Source organism: Rhinolophus ferrumequinum (assembly GCF_004115265.2).
Source record: "Rhinolophus ferrumequinum isolate MPI-CBG mRhiFer1 chromosome 3 unlocalized genomic scaffold, mRhiFer1_v1.p scaffold_36_arrow_ctg1_4, whole genome shotgun sequence".
Taxonomy (NCBI): Eukaryota; Metazoa; Chordata; class Mammalia; order Chiroptera; family Rhinolophidae; genus Rhinolophus; species Rhinolophus ferrumequinum.
The window spans coordinates 1,496,129-1,514,687 of record NW_022680354.1 but is presented as its reverse complement, the minus strand read 5'-3'; the positions used below and the strand labels follow the sequence as shown (position 1 = coordinate 1,514,687).

At 42.9% G+C, this 18,559-nt stretch overlaps 1 protein-coding gene across 16 annotated transcripts in view; it reads right to left on the bottom strand.

Moving 5' to 3' along the window:
- Positions 1 to 18,559, bottom strand: part of AFDN (afadin, adherens junction formation factor) — a 131,674-nt gene that overhangs the window by 67,809 nt on the left and 45,306 nt on the right. For 12 of the 16 annotated variants that reach the window (XM_033100448.1, XM_033100445.1, XM_033100446.1 and 9 more), the window contains exons 6-11: positions 12,168 to 12,325; positions 10,396 to 10,507; positions 9,141 to 9,308; positions 6,847 to 6,891; positions 2,163 to 2,257; positions 1,025 to 1,287 (exon numbers count right to left, since the gene is read on the bottom strand). In XM_033100448.1, coding sequence (XP_032956339.1) covers positions 1,025 to 1,287; positions 2,163 to 2,257; positions 6,847 to 6,891; positions 9,141 to 9,308; positions 10,396 to 10,507; positions 12,168 to 12,325 — 841 coding nt within the window. The remainder of the gene's footprint in view (positions 1 to 1,024; positions 1,288 to 2,162; positions 2,258 to 6,846; positions 6,892 to 9,140; positions 9,309 to 10,395; positions 10,508 to 12,167; positions 12,326 to 18,559) is intronic. The other 4 variants (XM_033100451.1, XM_033100453.1, XM_033100459.1 and 1 more) reach the window with 1 other exon arrangement.

The window sequence follows — 18,559 nt, the reverse complement described above, 5'->3', positions numbered from 1 at the left end:
ACTAAAAGGTACGGTCACTTGCCGAGACTTGGGGCTCAAGGAGAGAGGTTCTGAACATCTGAAAAGCCCACGGAACTACCAGTGCTCAGTTTTCCTACATGAATATGCATGATGACCCGCTAGTGTTCTTCTTGGAGAAAGACACTACGTCTTAACATACCAGCTGCCTGGTACCCTTCGTCAGGATTCAAAATGGGCAAAGAATGGGAAGAGTCGCAGTTCACTGATAACCCCCCAAGAACAGTCAAAGTAGAATTTATAATGCCGATAAACTGTCAAAAGACCAACCGGAAGACACTGAAAATTCACACCTGGCCCAAAGTATAAGCTCTGGACGATCAGGACGAGGTAGGTCACAGGACAAAACACGGGAGGGAGACACAGAGCAGACCACCCACATGCTGCTTGCGTGTGCTCTCGGGGCAGTGCATCTAATTCAGCGTACTTTTTGGTTGTTGCTTTAAACAGGTTTTCCAACCTGCGAAATGGACAACCAAGTAGCTTAACAGTGTATTCTTTCTTATCAGCACAAAAAGGAAAGTATCTTACTAGACAGTCAGTAAGGTTGGTTTCCAGTACAGGCCCTCATTGCAAGTTCTCAGAAAGGCACTAGGTGGAGCTAAAATATTCTGAATTCCTTACAGGCCTTAACGTGCTTCCTTATCAGTAACTGAAAAAAAACCCCACCTCAGCAAAAACTCTTAGTAACATAGAATCATTATATGGAACACCACAATTCTTCACGGAGGAACAAATATTATTTTAAAGTATTAAATAAAAACAAAATTTTAGAATAATTTAAAAACCAGCCACAACTTCCAGTGTTAAGTCAAGACCTTTCTATCTTTCTCCCCTCTGAAACCAACCAAATCGACAAGAAACAGGACCACTAACCCACTTGGAATTTTTAAAAATCAAAACAAAATAAAAAATGAGAAAGCACGCGATCAGTGCCTGACTCAGAATACTTTAAGAATAATGGAAACACACTCCAGTTGTCCGAGTTGACGCCATCGTTAGTTACCCAGGTTTCTGTCGGGGCCCCTTCACGGTCAGGCCTCCCTCCGCAGGTCGTCTGGCCAGAGCGTGGTCCTGGCTGGGGTCCACAAACTTAAACACATGCGATGCCCCAAACTGCACTTTCATCCCACTTTGCAGCACAGTCGTCTCTGAGATGCGCAGTCCTTCCACGTAGGTCTCGGCGTCCATGCTTCTAGGGGTGACAGTGACAACTCCATCCATGTTCGTGAGGTCACAGTGATGGGGCTGTATTCCTGAACCAAACAACTGAAAATAAAATAAAAGCAAAGAAACTGCCATCATAAAGTACACAGTATTTAAAAACAGAAATTTAAAACTGTGAGTTCCCCTTTTCTGATAAATGTAATCTAATAAACGGATTTTTGGTGTTTTTAGTGGACTTTCCACCAATAGTATAAAACTAATAAACACTGTCAAAATAACTGAACATTTTATTTTTAGCATCCACTAACTTGATGTAAGGCATATGGCAACTTTGCATGAAAAAGCATCTGGGCATCCTGAACAGGTAATTTAATCGATATAGACCATTATGATTAGTGATTTCGACCTCGCTGTCCTCTCTGCTGTGCTACAAAGGGAAGGATGGCAGACCTGACCCTGACCCATCATCTCATCCCTGAGCAACGAGAACAGAGTGGGGAGGGTCTGCCAGATTCGGCTGAACTAATGCACTCTGACCTTCCTTATGCACAGAACGTGTTAGGCTGTTTTATGTAAGAACTGAGAAGGGAACTCAGCTAACATTTTAACTGAAATTTACTAAACACTTATTACTGTACGTATCAGAACCAGTGACAGGCGTTTTCAGCGCGTTAATCTCCCTTCATCCTGAAACACACCTATAAAATTATCACCATCCTTTGGAGAAAAGTAAACAGTCTCAGAGGAATATCATAACCACTCCAAGTTTCCAGAGGTTGGGCGTGGACATAAACTCACACTCTGCTCTTTTCATGCTGAAGAAAAGTAACCCAGAGGGAACAGGATATTTACATTAACATATAAAGTCTTTAATTTTTATCCATCCATCCATTTGCTAGCATGTGCTACTTACTGCCCACTGAAGTGTAACAACTACTTAAGGAAGTGTAGAGCTGCAGCACCGATGGCGTACGCACCTGGATGGAATTGTCATCAAACTTCTCTGTCCCGACCTCAGTGACACTTAACTGAAGGCGGTACAGCTTCGGCTTATCTCTGGAGTCAGAACCATCTGCGAGAAGAGAAGGAACAGCTTCGTGGGCAAAGTGCAATGTTCTTATCATGTTATTTGAAACAAAGCAAGCAAACACAAGGTTATCTTAGAAGCAACACCACAGTTCCCTCCAAATTTATATCATGCAATTTAACTAATTGGAATCAGAAAATTCCAATTAAGACATAAACATGTCAGCTTCCGTTTAATGTAATTTAAGGTGCTACAACTGTCATTCATACCAACATTTTCTTACCACGTAAAAAGCAATTGTTCTCTACCCCACAGCCCTAGATTTTTGTTACTGATTCTAAGGAACAAGTCTGTAGGCACATAAAGATCACCAAAGACACAGGGACCACCTTCTTCAGAGCAGCCCCTCCCTATGGCAAACCTGCCACCGCAGGGCACACAGTACCAAGGCGGGGGGGAGGGAGGGGGCAGGCAGCTGACTTACTGATGAGGTTCCAAAATGTACAACCTCACGGCTCACCCCACACCTGGTGGACCAAAATCCTTGGGGATGAGACACAAGCCTGCACCTTCTGAAAAACGTCCCTAAGTGATGCAATGCCCACTGCTGACACTGGCTCCCGAGGACCCTACTTACTGTGAAGGTGCTCAGCTCCGCGGACCAGAGCCGCGGTGAGGGACAGACAGGGAGACCGGCTTTTGTGTCTGTCATTTTACACCTCGGTGAACTGGTGCAAGAATTTAAATTTCCCTGTGCAATTATTTCTATGATCAAGATGACTTGGGAAGGGAAAGGGGGGGAGGAAGAGGAAGCAGAAACACTGCCGAGATGTGTCTCGTTTATACCCAGATATGTTTATTCCCTTCTCACCCGCCATGTTCCATGTAATACAGGATGATGCCAGTCGAAGACTTACTCTGATTTCAGAGCTGTTAACCTACGAGGCGATCGGTGAATCATGACCCAATCTGAGCCGTGGCAGTCAGCCTCGTTAGCGCATATGCTACACAAGTCTCCTTAGAAGGAGCACAGCCTACCTGGCGTCTGTGCTAACTACTTAGTAACCTTCAAAACCTTCAAAATCATGACCAGGCTGCCAGTTAAAATCGCTCGTCACTGGATCAGGAACCTAAGTAAGCCAAGAGCGCTCCAGAAGTTAAACATCCAGAGTGTACAAGGGCTCGGGACTGCTAAAATCTCTTAGCTGTGGTGTGGCCTGAACTCGCAGACAAGACACCATGAGTATGCAATTCTGCTAGAATATACGTAGTCACATTCTAATAAAATTTTGTTTCTGAAATATATCTGAAACCTGTGAAATCTGGGTGAAGGTAAGAAGAAACTGAAGTAGTATTTGAGACACCGATGTCTAAACATGCACGAAGAAATTGCTTCACTGTGTCACTTCACAGGGTGCTGGAGTATCCTTATCGTATATGGCGGTAACAAGCATTTTTGAAACAATTTTATTGGACACGGGTTGTTCCCTGCCAGACCTGCTAGACCCATGCCCTCTGCCCATGTCCCGTGTGGCCTGCTGGCCGTCAACATCACCAGCAGTCCTCGTGACACTCAGGGTCGAGAAGGGCTGTGTGTCCCTCTCATCCCCCACAGCTCCAAGGACCACTTTATCTCGCCCAACTTTCTATCTGCTTGCCTCCCCCACCTCTGAGCTCCTCAGAGGCTAGGCTTGGAGAAAACAACCTTTCTCCTGGCACTCAGCACAGGCTCTGGTCCATGGTACGTACTCAAAGATTTAATGTATTAACAGTGAATAATTATTAACTAAAAATGAAGAAAATAGCATAATACAAGGTGGTCACACAGAAATTACCCAAATGAATTATAAAGGAAGCAAATAAGTGATCAAGAATAATTATTTCAATACAAAGTTAAAAATACAAGAACATGAAAAACCTGTGTTTAGGGGAAAAAGAAAAGGTCACATGAACACTTTTCTGAATGCTTCTGAAAGGAACCTTGTGAGTCATGCTTTTCTACATCATCATTTACAGCAACAGATTTAGAACCATAAAAAGAAAGGGAGAAACACCACCTTTTTCCCAGTCTCTCCTTCCTTACTGTTCTGCTATCAACACATGGACTAGAACCAGAAGTCTTCCCAGCCCCTCTTCTTACTAACTCACAGTAATAACAGAATGCATAGATACACTTTGAATAAGCTCAACAGGGGCCACGGGATTTAGCAGATAAAATGGTGTCTGGTTTGAGTTCGGGGAAGGATAGAAAAGGGAGATGGAGGCAGGTCATGTTCAAATAACTGGTATCTTTCCTCTAGTCCATTACTATCTCCTTACTAAAAGTACAATGATTATCTCACAGGCAGTAAAATTCTGTCCTAAAGCACAAATCTTCAATTTTCTCCCCTTCCTCAACAGGTAACCTACAAAAAGTCAATTTCTGCCCAAAGTGCTGAGCCCCCTTCTTCCCGTTAGATAACTAGAGCAAATCTGCGGCACTTTAGAAGTAGAGATAAATCTAAGTAACACCACCACATACAGTAATAGTACTTCAACCAGAATGTTTTTAATTTTATAATTTTGTCTGAAAAATATGTAACATATTCACATGGTTCAAAATTTAAAAGGCACAAAAAGTATACAGTGAAAAGTATCCTTCCCTTCCATGCCTCTCTTGTCTAGTTCTCTCCCACCAGAAGCAAATCTTTCAATATCTATTTTATGCATATATAATTAAACAACTGGATACACATATTCTGCTTTCTCTCTCTCTCTCTCTTTCTCTCTCTCTCTCTCTCACACACACACACACACAGCACACACGTTAGAATACTATTTAGGGTAGTCAAAGGAAATATATGACACTCAGTCAAATGCAATCTTTGGGACATACTTACACTAAAAAATTGGTGTTTTACCTGAAATTCAGATTTATCAGGTCTCCTGAACTCTATTCGCCAACCCTGGCACCCCTAAATTACTGCTCACACTGTCCTGCAGCTTATGTGCCAGCTTTATTTTTCTTTTAAACTGAGATGTAACAGAAAGTCTTCTTTAATATTCTAACCTTACGGGGAAGTAGCCCATTATGAACATTGCCTAAGAACAAGTTTCAAAGGGCACTTGTTTTCACTCTACGTCAATTCGGTGCATTCAATTCTGCTTCTGCCTTCCGTTGCTTCCCAGAATGAATCTCTGGTAGTCAGACCGTGGCGCTACATGTTTCCTTCTGCAGCACCATTTAGGAGGAGAGGGCAGGAGGGACTCAGTCCATGCACAGAATGCTGACTGAAGAGCTTCCCATGGCCCAGGCACCGTGCTGGGTGCTTGAGACAAACGTGAGAAATTGAGAAGAAATTCACACTCTCACAGAGCTTACATTGTAGTGAATGAACACAACAGATAAACTATCAAAAAATTTTGAAGCTTATTGAAACGTATCTTACAGCATATTCTAAGTAACTCCACTGGGAAATAAAACAAACTCTCCTGGAATAGAACTGGCATAAAAAGTATGAACACTTTGGTGAACATTAATGACTTTATTCCATGCATTTTACACACCAGATAAAAGGAAATGCATTTTTCTCCCTATTGTTCCATTATTTTACATTACAAAGTTAACAAGCACATGAAAACATTAAAGAATCCTCTTCGGGAATAAAATAAAAACATGTCTTAGACTATGTATATATGAATATCAAAATAGGTAATAAATATCACTTGTTTATATTTTAAAAACCCCAAACTCCAAGTTTGGTTAATATCCAATGAAAATCTGTATGATCGGTTTGGAGAAAATGCAACTATGTAAGTCAATCTTATATAGTAAACTTTATATATCATGGGAAAGTATTTGTTATATTCAACATGTAAAAAAAAAATAACACTTTGAATATGAAAACAGACAAAAAGAAGTGTTTCCAGAAAGCCAACAACTAGCCGTACTATTTCAGATGAGAAAGACTGAGATGAACAAAATGTGAGAAACATATTCCAAGTAAAGGGCAGCTTTACTAACACGAAGAAACGAGCACCAACCAGGAGGACGGAGAACCCTGAGAAGGATCTGAAACCTGGCCGTGATGAAAGCTTAACAGTTCCCTACGAAAAAAGCATACCCAGGAGTGAATTCCAAGTGCATGGCTTGTTCTGTCCCCCTTTAGGAGTCTCAGACACATGGCCTCTGGTTTGGGACAGTTCTTCCCACCACCCACTGTCACTAGATCACCGGACAGTGGTCAACAAGCAGCCCCCCTCATCTGCCTGCCTTCCCACCCCCAACATTCTCCTCCTCTCTTCGGTCCCTGCCCCCTCCTCTCCTTCTTCTTCCCTCTTCCTGACCTTTTTGCGTGGAGGAGGGGAAGGTCAGGAAAACAGCTCTCTCCCTTTTTTGGTCCAAGTTCTCACTTAAGACAGCCTAAAATAAAGGAGCTGGACGTTTCTGCAAAATAAGCTTCTTTTAAATTAAATGAGTTCTGGATACGGACCACTTAGCAGAAAAGACTAGAATTCTAGACAGTACATTTCTTACGGCGAGTTCTTTACATCAGTTCCAAAACGAATGCACCAGCGCTTTGGTGGCAGCACGCATGTGCCCGGCCGGGCCGGCCGTGCTCTAGCTAATGACGTAGTAGGAAGCATAGCGTTACCTTCGGAAGTGTGAGAGCTGTAGTAGGCAAAGTGATTCCTTCTCCCTGGGGTTCAACACATGCACAGGACCCAGGTGAAGGCAGCGTCAGCAGGACAGAGGCCACGCAGAGCACGCGGAGAGGGAAGGAGAGACAGGAGAGAGTGAGCTGCAGTGGGACACCTCGCGGAGGACGGAGCGTGGGCCCCACGCCGCCAGCTCTCACAACTGTGAGGGCAGGTGCTCTGGGCAGCGTGTCCTAGAAACCAGTGCGGACTGTTAAGGAAAACACTGAGACAGCAGGTGAGTCACCAAGCAGCAGGAGAGGCGGGTAAGCAGTCGTGTAGGGACCGCCACCCCACTCGGCTGTTCTCTCTGTGGAAAGGACACAGTCAAATCCAAAGCAGAGAATAAAATGATTTGTATCCCCATCTCTACAAGGCAGTGTAAGCATGCACCCGCATCTCAGAAACGTCCAGCGTACAACTCCAGGACCTCGGCCCAACTGAGACCCTGGGCAGTGGAAAACCAGTCACATCCGTTCACCACAAGTCAGCATTTTTCAGTATCATTTGCCCATCAGTGGAAAATGAGTCAATTTCATTCAGCACGCTGACTACGCTCAGTTAATCATGAAAACTTAGAGAGACATGGCTTTGGTGTCAGCCGGTGGCCCGGCACTCAGGCCTGCCACAACTACCTGCTGCCCTTTGCACAGCGGGAGCAGATGTGATTCTAGGCATCTGGGGAACAGGTGACAATACCCAGCAATACCCACGTTGTCAGGAGGGAAGCCCGCTGCACATGGCCCCTGGGACTCATCACACTGCATCCCACTGATGGCTCTCAGTGTGAGACTCACCTGAAGGCAGCAGCAATTGTCTATGTCGGCTACTATTTATCAGTTCTCTCTGAACTAATATAATACTCCTAAATCCTCAAAAATTTTGGTCTGGAGAAAATAATCATCAGTTTTCAGCATGTAATGCAAAATTTTAAAGAATAGATCCGATGTCCAAAGACCTTAAAAAATTTTAAAGTTCAAAAGCAAATGGCTGTCTTTCAGTTGCTACTCGGCACCTCTGACGACCAGGTACCAACATGCGCTACACAGTCCAGACACTGTAATCCTGGGACATGTTTGCAAACCTAACGAGAAACCTAACGCTTCCATGCACTTTTCAGCCACACTAACACACTCCTCACAAACAGCTGACAGACTCAAAGCCCTCAGACGTAATCACTATAAAAACCACCACCTGCAGCGTCTCACCCTGTGTGGGATCCACAGCGTCGGGAAGAGTAACAGTGTTTCCTGTACCCATATAAAACCGAACTGGACCTTATCTAATCAGTAGGTAGAATCTTGCAAATAGAAACAAACAAACAAGAATCAAAGGAGAGAGTAACATAATTCCTGCCAAAAGAACCATAGATTACCTACATATGCAGTTTGGTCTTTAGCTAACTTTTTCTGTAATTACGAATTGAGCTTTATTTAAAAGCAGTTCTGCATGGCAGGGTGCAAGAGTCTATTCTCATAGCATTATAATCCAGGTCACATATTCCCATTTTAATCAAATAAATGAGAAAGGATGTAGTTTAGCTGAACAATAAGCAAATGCGCCGCCACACCCATCACACATATGCGGGTGTATACAGTACACAGAGACGCGTGTGTATAAAATAGTCCTTTAAGAATGCCCAGGATGCATTTCTCTATCTGGCAGCTCACTTGTAACAACAGCTTGGGCTTAAGAGAGCTCTACAAGCAAAATTGAGGACTAACACGAAATAAACTTAGTCTATGATCACTTTAAAACCAAACAAATATCCTTCCTGTTACAGGTGTATTTCTCAAATGCACTGTTAAATTTAACAGGACTTCTTTTCCGAAACTGTTCATACATACACACTTGCCTCTATTAAATCTGCCCGAAGAGGAGGGCGTTTCAGTTTGTCATTTTCAGGAGATTCTATATTTTACAAGGTTATTTGGGACGGGGGGGAGAGGGGGGCGGGAATTTAAAGGAAATAGATTAAACCTCTCCTTCAATTTCTATATTCACTGTTTTAACTTTTTTCAATATTCATTTCTGTCTATGTGAACTTTGTTTTTATGCATGAAAGTATGTATCTTATGACCTTAAGGTTTTGGTTTTTTGAAATAAATGTCACCTCATGAGGGTTACTTTGAATTTTTTTTAAATAAATGGTGTAAAAAAGGTGTGGGCCACCAGAAAGACCACTTAAATAAAATTCATTAGAAAGTATAAACATTTAAAGCTAAAAAATAATCATTTCTACAGTCCTCACCTGGGCTTAACTCTACCAGGTAAGGCAGCTTTTCAGGTGGAAGTGCAGAGCCGTAGCCGGACCCCTCGGCTCTGTCCTTGCCCTTCACTGGCTTCCCGTCCACATGCTTCTTCGTTTTCTTTGGGATGTAGTCTGGTGGCCTCCTCTTCAATTGAAAGACTAAAATCCCTAAAGCAGTAACATTGTAAATTATGAAGCAGACTCACATTAGTGTAGACCGCTGGCTGACTGGAGTCAACTAGTCAGACTGACCAAGAAAATGTAATTCAGTTAAAACATCTCCCTAGAAGTAACTGTGCGAAAGCTTAGCCACTTCATATTTTTACTCAATAGAGGAAATAGTTGTCTCTGGATGGGTTCTGAAAAACTCTAGCTAGCAACTTGTGAAGGTTATTTTACATTCCATGCTTGAAAAAGAACACATCAGTTTAAGAATAAATGAACATTTCTATTGGTAACCCTATGATCAATACGTTCACACACACACATATAACACATGCACACACAAATACATTTTAGTTGATCTGATTTTTTATTTAATTCAATTGAATTAACTCAGAATTCAAAGGAATTTGACATTAATTAAGTTACTTAACACTGTCTAGAAAAAGTACTAAACAAGCTGTACTTCTAAAACTACCCGTCTATATCCAGTACTGACCGGATTGATTGGCCATACATCTTTATGTCTTTATTAGGACCAAGGCTTTCTACTGAGCAACAGTTAGCTTGGAATGTACATCTGAAACCAAGAAAACTGTATTTCATCAAAAACATAGCTCTAAACTTCCACTGCTTTGAAAGAGAGGAAATGGGTTGAACAGTGGTTTAAGTCTGGACTCCTTCTTGAACTAAGTGACTGGACAATCTTTAGGGTGGTAGGTTATCCTCCCTAGAGTAACACATCTGTGCAAACAGCACCCAGTTCATCTGGTCAGCACAGGAAGGACCCTGTGGACAGATAACATGTTCTTTCACGTGCTGACACAGGGGGAAAGTCTGGCTTCTTTAGGACATGCTCCTCTCTCCACTGCAGTGTGACAGTCTGTCCCAGGTCTACACGCGACACACAAGCTGGGTGTGGCCCTCGGAGAAAGGGGACCGCCTGGGAGCCATCAAGCAAGTCTAAGAAGGATGCAAAAAACTGCACAGCAAACCACCACCATGCACACTCTTGCACCTCCTCTGATAAATTCAGCAACTGGTGTTAACGTGTCAGAGAAGAAATTCTTTAACAAATGAAATTACTCTTTACCTTTGTCACCTGGCCATTCCCTGAAGATTTGTAAAGGACACTCATCATCATCAAGTATAATTTCTTTAGCACCTTTTTCATCAGAATGCTGGGCTCCAGGAGGAAGCATAACCTAAAAGGACAAAAGTAATTAATTGATATCCCTAAAAAGTTAATTAGTGTATTTAAAAGAAAGAATTTATTGTTTTTGGGTAAAGAAGTCACTGTAAAATCAAACTGATCAAACACTGTCAACAATTCTCACTAAACCACCAACAAAAGTGAAGGAAAATAGTTTCCAATAAAAAGCTTAGTCAGTTTGGGCAGTTTTTATTCACCTGCCTCTCTCTCTGGCTCCCAAAAGAACTAATCTGGGCTTTTGTGTTTTTTTCAAACAAACTTTTATGTGGAAGGACAATGTGTAATGCTTAAATGGTAATTTCTTAACTTTACTCTGCCTTTATTCTAGTTTAGTATTAACACGAACCAAAACAGGGTTATAGAAAATACACGCAGACAAGTCCTCAGCATCGAAACTTCATTTTCAACCTACACTTAATGTAGTAACGTTATCTTAATAGCTCTTACCACCCAACTGTCATCTGCTCATACACCAAATGGATTAGACTCTTCTATAGAACTATCATTTCTGTCTATATTACTTCAAATTACCTTTACAAAGTTTATTATAACACACCCTTATGTAATCAATTTTTCTGCATAGCTTTTTGTATTAAATTTCGTATCTTTGGCTTAGAACACATTCTACTTCAGGATTTGACGTTCACTCATCTTGAGTGTCTTGGTCACGTACTCAGAGTTCTCCAACTAGGCCACGAACTTCACGTTTCCGTGATCCCGTGGGACTAAAAGGCCCAATCCCCAACTCTCACGTCTAGCTAACAATCACTCATCTACCCACACTCCCCTAGGAAGCCTTCTCCAACCTCCATTCTAATGTAAAAGCTCCCTGTTTGTATTTCTCATTCTGTCCTCACCATCTCCCTTTATTATAAGCTCTTTTGAAGGCAGCTCTTATTTTTCTGCCCCAGCATAGTACCTAACAAATAAGGGAAACTTAAATATTTATTAAATAATTAATCAGAATAGATAAAATAATCGATGAATATGACAGAGCTACATATTACATAATTTATATCGAGATGGCAAGCCAAGAAAACAAAGAATTTCGAACTCAAAGTTAAAATAATAATCAGCTCTTGATTTGTACCACCTAAGCCTGCAAAAGAAATGGCAAGGACAAAACCGAACAGAAAACCAAAACCAGGAGAGCCTCAAACGAAATCATCAAATGACCTCAAAGGGACCATCACTAAAAGCCCAAAAAAGGCTTTCACAGCCTCCGGACCCTGACTGAGGCGTTCTTTCCTTCTCTGGTTTTCATCTGTAAAAGGAGGCCGAGTTACTGAAAGGAAAAAATGTTACAAAGTTCATTCTTACTTATCATCTCAAATGCAACGTGGTGGAACGGATTATTATTTAATAGATTTACATACGCTAAGAGGTACTTTTTATCTACAAGAAATTATGGATGGCTATGAACCATATCATCCAAATGCTGATTAATTCTGAATAGCAAATTGAAATTTACTTAAAAGTTGAATCTTCATGACATATCTTAGTAAAAGCCGTAAGAACACATCATTAAAGCAGATTTTACTAAAATAAAGTTACCTAGATATGCAAAATAACAACTGGAATGATATGTATCAAAATGTTAACAGTTATCGTCCGGTACCAACTCCACAGTGGTTTACCCGAAAGTCGCTTACCCGGGCAATACAGTAATCCTTAGGGTTTTCTTTTTCCAGACCGTACTTCTCCAAAGCTTCGGCCACTGCAAAGTCCGCAGGGTCCGTAGTAGACAGCAAGATGGTCTTGTAGGGGATATTTGGTTTTAAACTATCTGCATAAATCCTCAGTGTCCCACCTGAAAAACACGAGATGTCTTTGAGCACAACTTTATTTACCCACTAACCGTTTCCATCACCTAAGAAAAAGACAGCTAAGTTTCAGCTGCAGTGCAGGCAAAGATGGGTGTACACAACACCATCGTCCCTTCCCGTTACATGGCATACATCAGCAGCAACCTGTTCATCTCGTGACACTTTGCTCCAGTGGGCATCCCGTGTGACAAAGACTACTTCTGTCCTCTCTTCCAGACGAAGAAGTGTGCATAATGATGAACTGACTACCACTATGGGAAATGGATGAAAAAAGGAAGAAACTCTAGAATCTGTTGACAGTACTGCTCTTTCTTCAACTGCTTTCCCCTTTCCTTACATATACTCGTACATGGTTATGTACTTATTTCACCATTTTCTCTACTTCCTGATCATCTATCTGAAACTTAAAAACCCTGGTAAAGTTAAATATTAACCCCACTGAGTAAGTCCAATTTAAAAAACTGAGCTAGGCGCCAGGAGACCTAAGGTGCTCGAATCCTAAGATGTCCCGCAAGCACCTGACAGTACAGGACAGGGCTCATTTTTCCCTCCAGGCAATGTGTACCAGCATGGCACTTCTGGCTGGGGACTACATTGGGAAAAATCAACCAGAGCAGGGCCAGCCCGGTGGCTCAGGCGGTTAGAGCTCCGTGCTCCTAACACCGAAGGCTGCCGGTTCGATTCCCACATGGGCCAGTGGGCTCTCAACCACAAGGCTGCCAGTTCAATTCCTCGAGTCCTGCAAGGGATGGTGGGCTCCGCCCCCTGCAACTAAGATTGAACACAGCACCTTGAGCTGAGCTGCCGCTGAGCTCCCGGATGGCTCAGTTGGTTGGAACGCGTCCTCTCAACCACAAGGTTGCTGGTTCGACTCCCGCAAGGGATGGTGGGCTGCACCCCCTGCAACTAGCAACGGCAACTGGACCTGGAGCTGAACTCCACAACTAAGATCGAAAGGACAACAACTTGACTTGGGGGGAAAAAAAAAAAAGTCCTGGAAGTACACACTGTTCCCCAATGAAGTCCTGTTCCCCTTCCCCAATTAAAAAAAAAAAAAAAAAAAAAAATCAACCAGAGCAGAGTGATGTGGATATCCTGAGGTTTTCTTTTTTGTTTGTATACACAGTTTGATGGAATCCTATGGTATGTGTACGAGCTGGACAATTAAGTTCGTGAAACTCATCCTAGAAGACGTGCTACACACCTCTGCTAAATATCACTACGGTCCCTTTCCATGTACTCCCCTTGGGAAGCTATGGACCGACGCCAGCACTCAGTCCACACTTCAAAGCAATTTTGGAACTCTGTTTCTGGAATGGCCATCAGAGCTGTCATAGTATTACCCTTGACGTCCTGAATGTCATCAAAACGTCTTCCTTTCAATATTTCCTTTATCTTCGGGTAAAGAAAGAAGTCATCGGGGGCCAGATCAGGTGAGTAGGGAGGGTGTTCCAATACTGGTATTTGTTTACTGGCTAAAAACTCCCTCATAGACAGAGCAATGTGAGCTGGTGCATTGTCGTGATGTAAGAGCCGAGAACTACTGGCGAAACGTTCAGGTCGTCTAACTTTTTCCTGCAGTCTTTTCACCACTTCCAAGCAGTAAACTTAGTTAACTGTCCAGTTGGTACAAATTCATAATGAATAATCCCTCTGATATCAAAAAAGGTTAGCAACATTGTTGCAACAAGTTCGTGACCTTAATTGTCAGAGTTCGTATAGTATTGTCACTTTTGGTATCATAATTTGCTTTCCACCTATGATCTGAGATTTATAAGCCCTAACACTGTAAGTACAGCTGTAAGAATACCAGGGAAGTGAAGCAAGACCTCACATCCCCTCTACTGCATGTGACCTGGGGTAAGCTTTCTCCTTTCTTATCTGCAACTTAAAAGGCTAGACTAAGAGAGCTGCGGATCTCCTGAAGCACATTCTAAATTTCCATGACTCCTTGCCTCTTAATTCTAATGCAGTTATTCTGGCTACTGAATATTTCTTATATTCTCTTTTTCAACAAGTCTGACACAAATTGCATTCTGACCACTTGACTCACAGGGAAATAATGTTGGTCTTTTAAGAACCAGCCAGTCCACATTAGTATTGTAGCTGATTCAGACCAGGGGCCAGGCTGTCAACACATCTGACCGTGTGAAAACTCCCGCAGCTCGAGGGCTCCACTGTCCACCGCTGAGGACACAGCAATGACTAAGTCAGTGACCCTGCCTTCAAACAGTTTACATTCTAGTTGTGGGGTGCTGGGGGAGGAGACCAACAGGAACACAAATAAAATTGAAGACAGTGGTCCATGCTGAAAAATACAAGCATCCTACCTTGGATGGCTGGTAAAGGCTTCTCTGAAGAACCACCATCTGTCATGATCCCTGAACGACAAGCAGCTGTGGCTGCGTGACACCTAAAGAGCTTTCTAGGCACAGGACTAGCAAGTGCCAGTCCAGCCGCGACTGGGGAAGTCCGGCTGTGGTCGCCGGCCAGGGCGCGCAGGCTGAGGTGCGAACAGGGAGGCGCAGGCAGACACTGGCTGAGACCAAGACCCTGCGATGAGGTGTCCTGCAGTGCACGGAGGAAGCACCGGGAAGCTTTCAGGTGTGTGTGTACAGCTACGTGTGAGGGAGGGGCCAGAGCGTGTGTGGGGAGGGGGGTAAAATGCCCCGGGGACGCTGGCTTCCAGGAGAGGAGTGGCGGCATCCAGGAGAGGAGTGGCGGCAGAGGGACAACAGGCCAGCAGGGAGCCGCCACCCTGAAATGCATGCATCCGTATTAATTACACTCCCCTTCCAAACACAGATGTGAAGTAATCGGTAAGAAAAACATGCGCAGGAGAATCAGCAGAAACAATTTTGTAGGCTGAGATAACACCTATGTGCTTTACATGTGCGACAAGCACAGAGCCAACTCGACCTTCTGCTTTAAAAGCTGAAGCGATGGACTTGTACCCCCATCTCGACGGCTACAGAGAAGTGCAAATGGTCAGAAACCATTTTTCTAAAATTCACATCTGTTCAAAGCCTAGACAAGCGCTCTGCAATCCCAAAGGGACAGACCATAGAGGAGGAAAGACTATTTCGTCTGAAAACATTCAAGGATTTATCAGACCATCATTGAAGAAATCAGTATGGTTCCTACAGATAATTTTATTTTGAGTGGCACTTTTTCTAAAAGTCACATCATGATGATATAGCTGTAAAATTCATACTTATGTGGCCAAATGAATTCAGCTATTGGATGGTATTACTTTTATCATCTATTCGAATGTTTTAGAACATCTATTTAAAACTTGACTTGGTTTTAGTATAATGAGTGTTACGGCATTTTGATTTAAAAAAAGAGCAATAAATGAATACAATCTGATTGAAAAGGTGTTTAGTTTAGGAGCATAACACCATGGAACTGTCATAACAAAGATACATACTTCCCAATTTGCTAAGGAAGGAGAGAGAGAATAGACGCTAACATTTACAAACTCCTGCTATGGACTAAAATCTATTTGTATAAATATGTCCCGGTTCTCATTTTGGGGGGGTTATGATCCTCATCCCCATCTGCACATGAGCCAACGGAAGCTCACAGGACACTAGGGTCCATGTCGGAAGGCTCTGCTGCTCCCAAGGCCGTCCATGGAAACAATGAGGCACAAGCACGACAGACTCCCTAAGTCTCTCACGATTCTGTTCATGCAAGTCCCCGCAATAAAAAAACCATGACCGCAAATCAATTAATTGGGCATTTTGGGGTCAATTCTACTTTGAAGATATCACAGAGTGAATATAATACACCTGAGTATTAAAAACACAAACTCCAGCACCAAAGAGTGTTACAAGTTACGATGTCTGATCAGCTGTGGAGTGAGTTAGACAAGTATGTGTAAGTTACATCATCAGATCTTGGGGAACCAACCATGGGCTAAGGGGACAGGGAAGTAACAGACCAGCTATCATAATCTTTACCAGACTAATAGCTAAGTTAATTGCTACAGTAGGTTATAAAGCTGTATTTTCCAAGATATTTATTAAAAATGAAACACTTTAACTTATATTTGACTTCCTTAATATTTACCATAGACAGCTATTCTGCTAACATAATCTAGTTGCTCGGGTTTCCTTCCGCCCCAACCGTCCCCTTCAATAGACAGCTCTGCTTCTCGGATGTCCTGCCATGTCTCCGATCTAATTCTCTGGAGTTGTCTCCTTTGCCTCCTCGACAACGGCCTCCTTAACTGTCCGTGTTACCCGTAACCTTCCTGCTGACCACAGATCCCTCCCCAACCTCTCTGCATCTGACTGCTGACCCGTACTCGGGACGAGACCCCAGACGCCAGCACCTCCCACGACACGCGTGAATGAAACTGGCTCCCACTCCCAAGGTTCTTTCCTTCCACAGCCCATCAGCATCTCCCAACTGAACGCAGGCGTCATCCTGAATGCTCCCTCCTCGGGAAAACCAGTCTGGTAGCAGTTCCTGGCCATTCACCTCACATAGCCTTCCATGCTTTCTCGACTGACGGCCCACCGTCCGTGCCTGAGTCCAGAGACTGAGCAGGACTCACAGCGGGCGCCTCCTTCACCCACAATCCCTTCAAGCCCATCCTCCATGCTGCTTCCACAGTAGTCTCTCAAGACTTGAAGCTTAGGCTTTCTAAATCCCCAGCGTAAAACTCTTCAGCAGCTTATTAACAGATCATACCAAACTTTTTCATCAAAGCACCCCCAATGGTGATAAAATAAATATGGGTGTCTGGGAGCCTGGCCTGAAGGGACACGCAGAGGGTTTCCTGTTTTATCTTAAATCATAGAAATGGTGTGTCCTAATCCACATTAGAAACATACTTTTTACAATACTTTAAGTTACTTACAAAGATTGATCCTCCACACTATCCATCTTTATCCTGACTCACCCCGAGCCCACACATGAATACTTCTCCAGGAATCACGAAGAAGTTACCATCTCAGTCACACCGCCAAACGCCTTCCTAGGACACACAGAGCCCTTCTGCTCGGTCTGTGGTTAGCACATGGCAAGTATCAATAAGCATTTGTCTTGTCCTTTCTACTATGTTTACCAGCTTTCCTCTTCTTTATCATTGTATTTTCTCACTTTCCTCCTTACCCTGTTACCCCGAAAATAAGACCGAGCCGGACAAAAACTCTAATGCGTCTTATGGAGCAAAAATTTATATAACATCTGGCCTTATATTACATAATATAGTAAAATAGTAAAATAAGACCGGATCTTATATTAATTTTTGCTCCAAAAGATGCATGAGAGCTGATTGTCAGGCTCGGTCTTATTTTCAGGGAAACACGGTATTTTCTTTTTAGTGCATATGTTTGTAAGTTATTTCAAATCCTTGAACAAGACAGGATGTATAAGCAAATTAATAACCTGGGTATCAAAAGTAATCTATAGATTATTTATGGAACTAGGAAGTCTCTCATTCTCCTGGTCTGAGTCACCGATACCACAATTCCCATGAAATATATAATGAAGGTTCAGTTAGAAGGGCTTAGAGCGTCAAAATAAACTGGTGACGCTATGGTGGCAAGTAAGTTTTGGGGGGCAGCTTACGTCGCAACTAGCGGCTGCCTGGCATGGAACACCCACTGAAACATAACATGCTGCAAAAGCTCCGAAGCAAGGAGATCATGGACAAATTGTCAGGGTGGCAAGGTGAACTGACCACGTATTTTAGAGCCAAGGTGCACAGACTAGCTCACCAATAACGACACAAGAGACTGCTAACGCCGTTCCCGCGAACATGACATGAGTGTAAACACAGCTTCCTGTTGATGAGTCTAACCTGCTGCCACAGGCGTGGACTGGATTACAGTCAGAAACACGATCTGATGGGGAGTGACAGCCGGCCACTCAGGCCTCGACTCCAGAAAAGGGCCCACAACTAAGCAATCCTTCCCAGCCCACACTGTTTTAAATGAGGCTTTATAGAAACGTTGCCCATCCCAACATTCGAAACTCTAAAACTAGTACGTAAGCTAACAAGGTACAGGATACAATGTGAAGATGCCCAGTTCGTAAGCAACTAAAAAACTAAAAGCTGTGTTAGTAAAAAACTAAGTGACATCATAAAAGGACAACAGAGTTGATGACAGATTAGGTCAGAAATTTTTAGGAAAGGCTGGATCAGTGATATAGCGCTCTTGTACAATGATTTTTTTTAAAAAAAATTCAAATGATTATGCTAC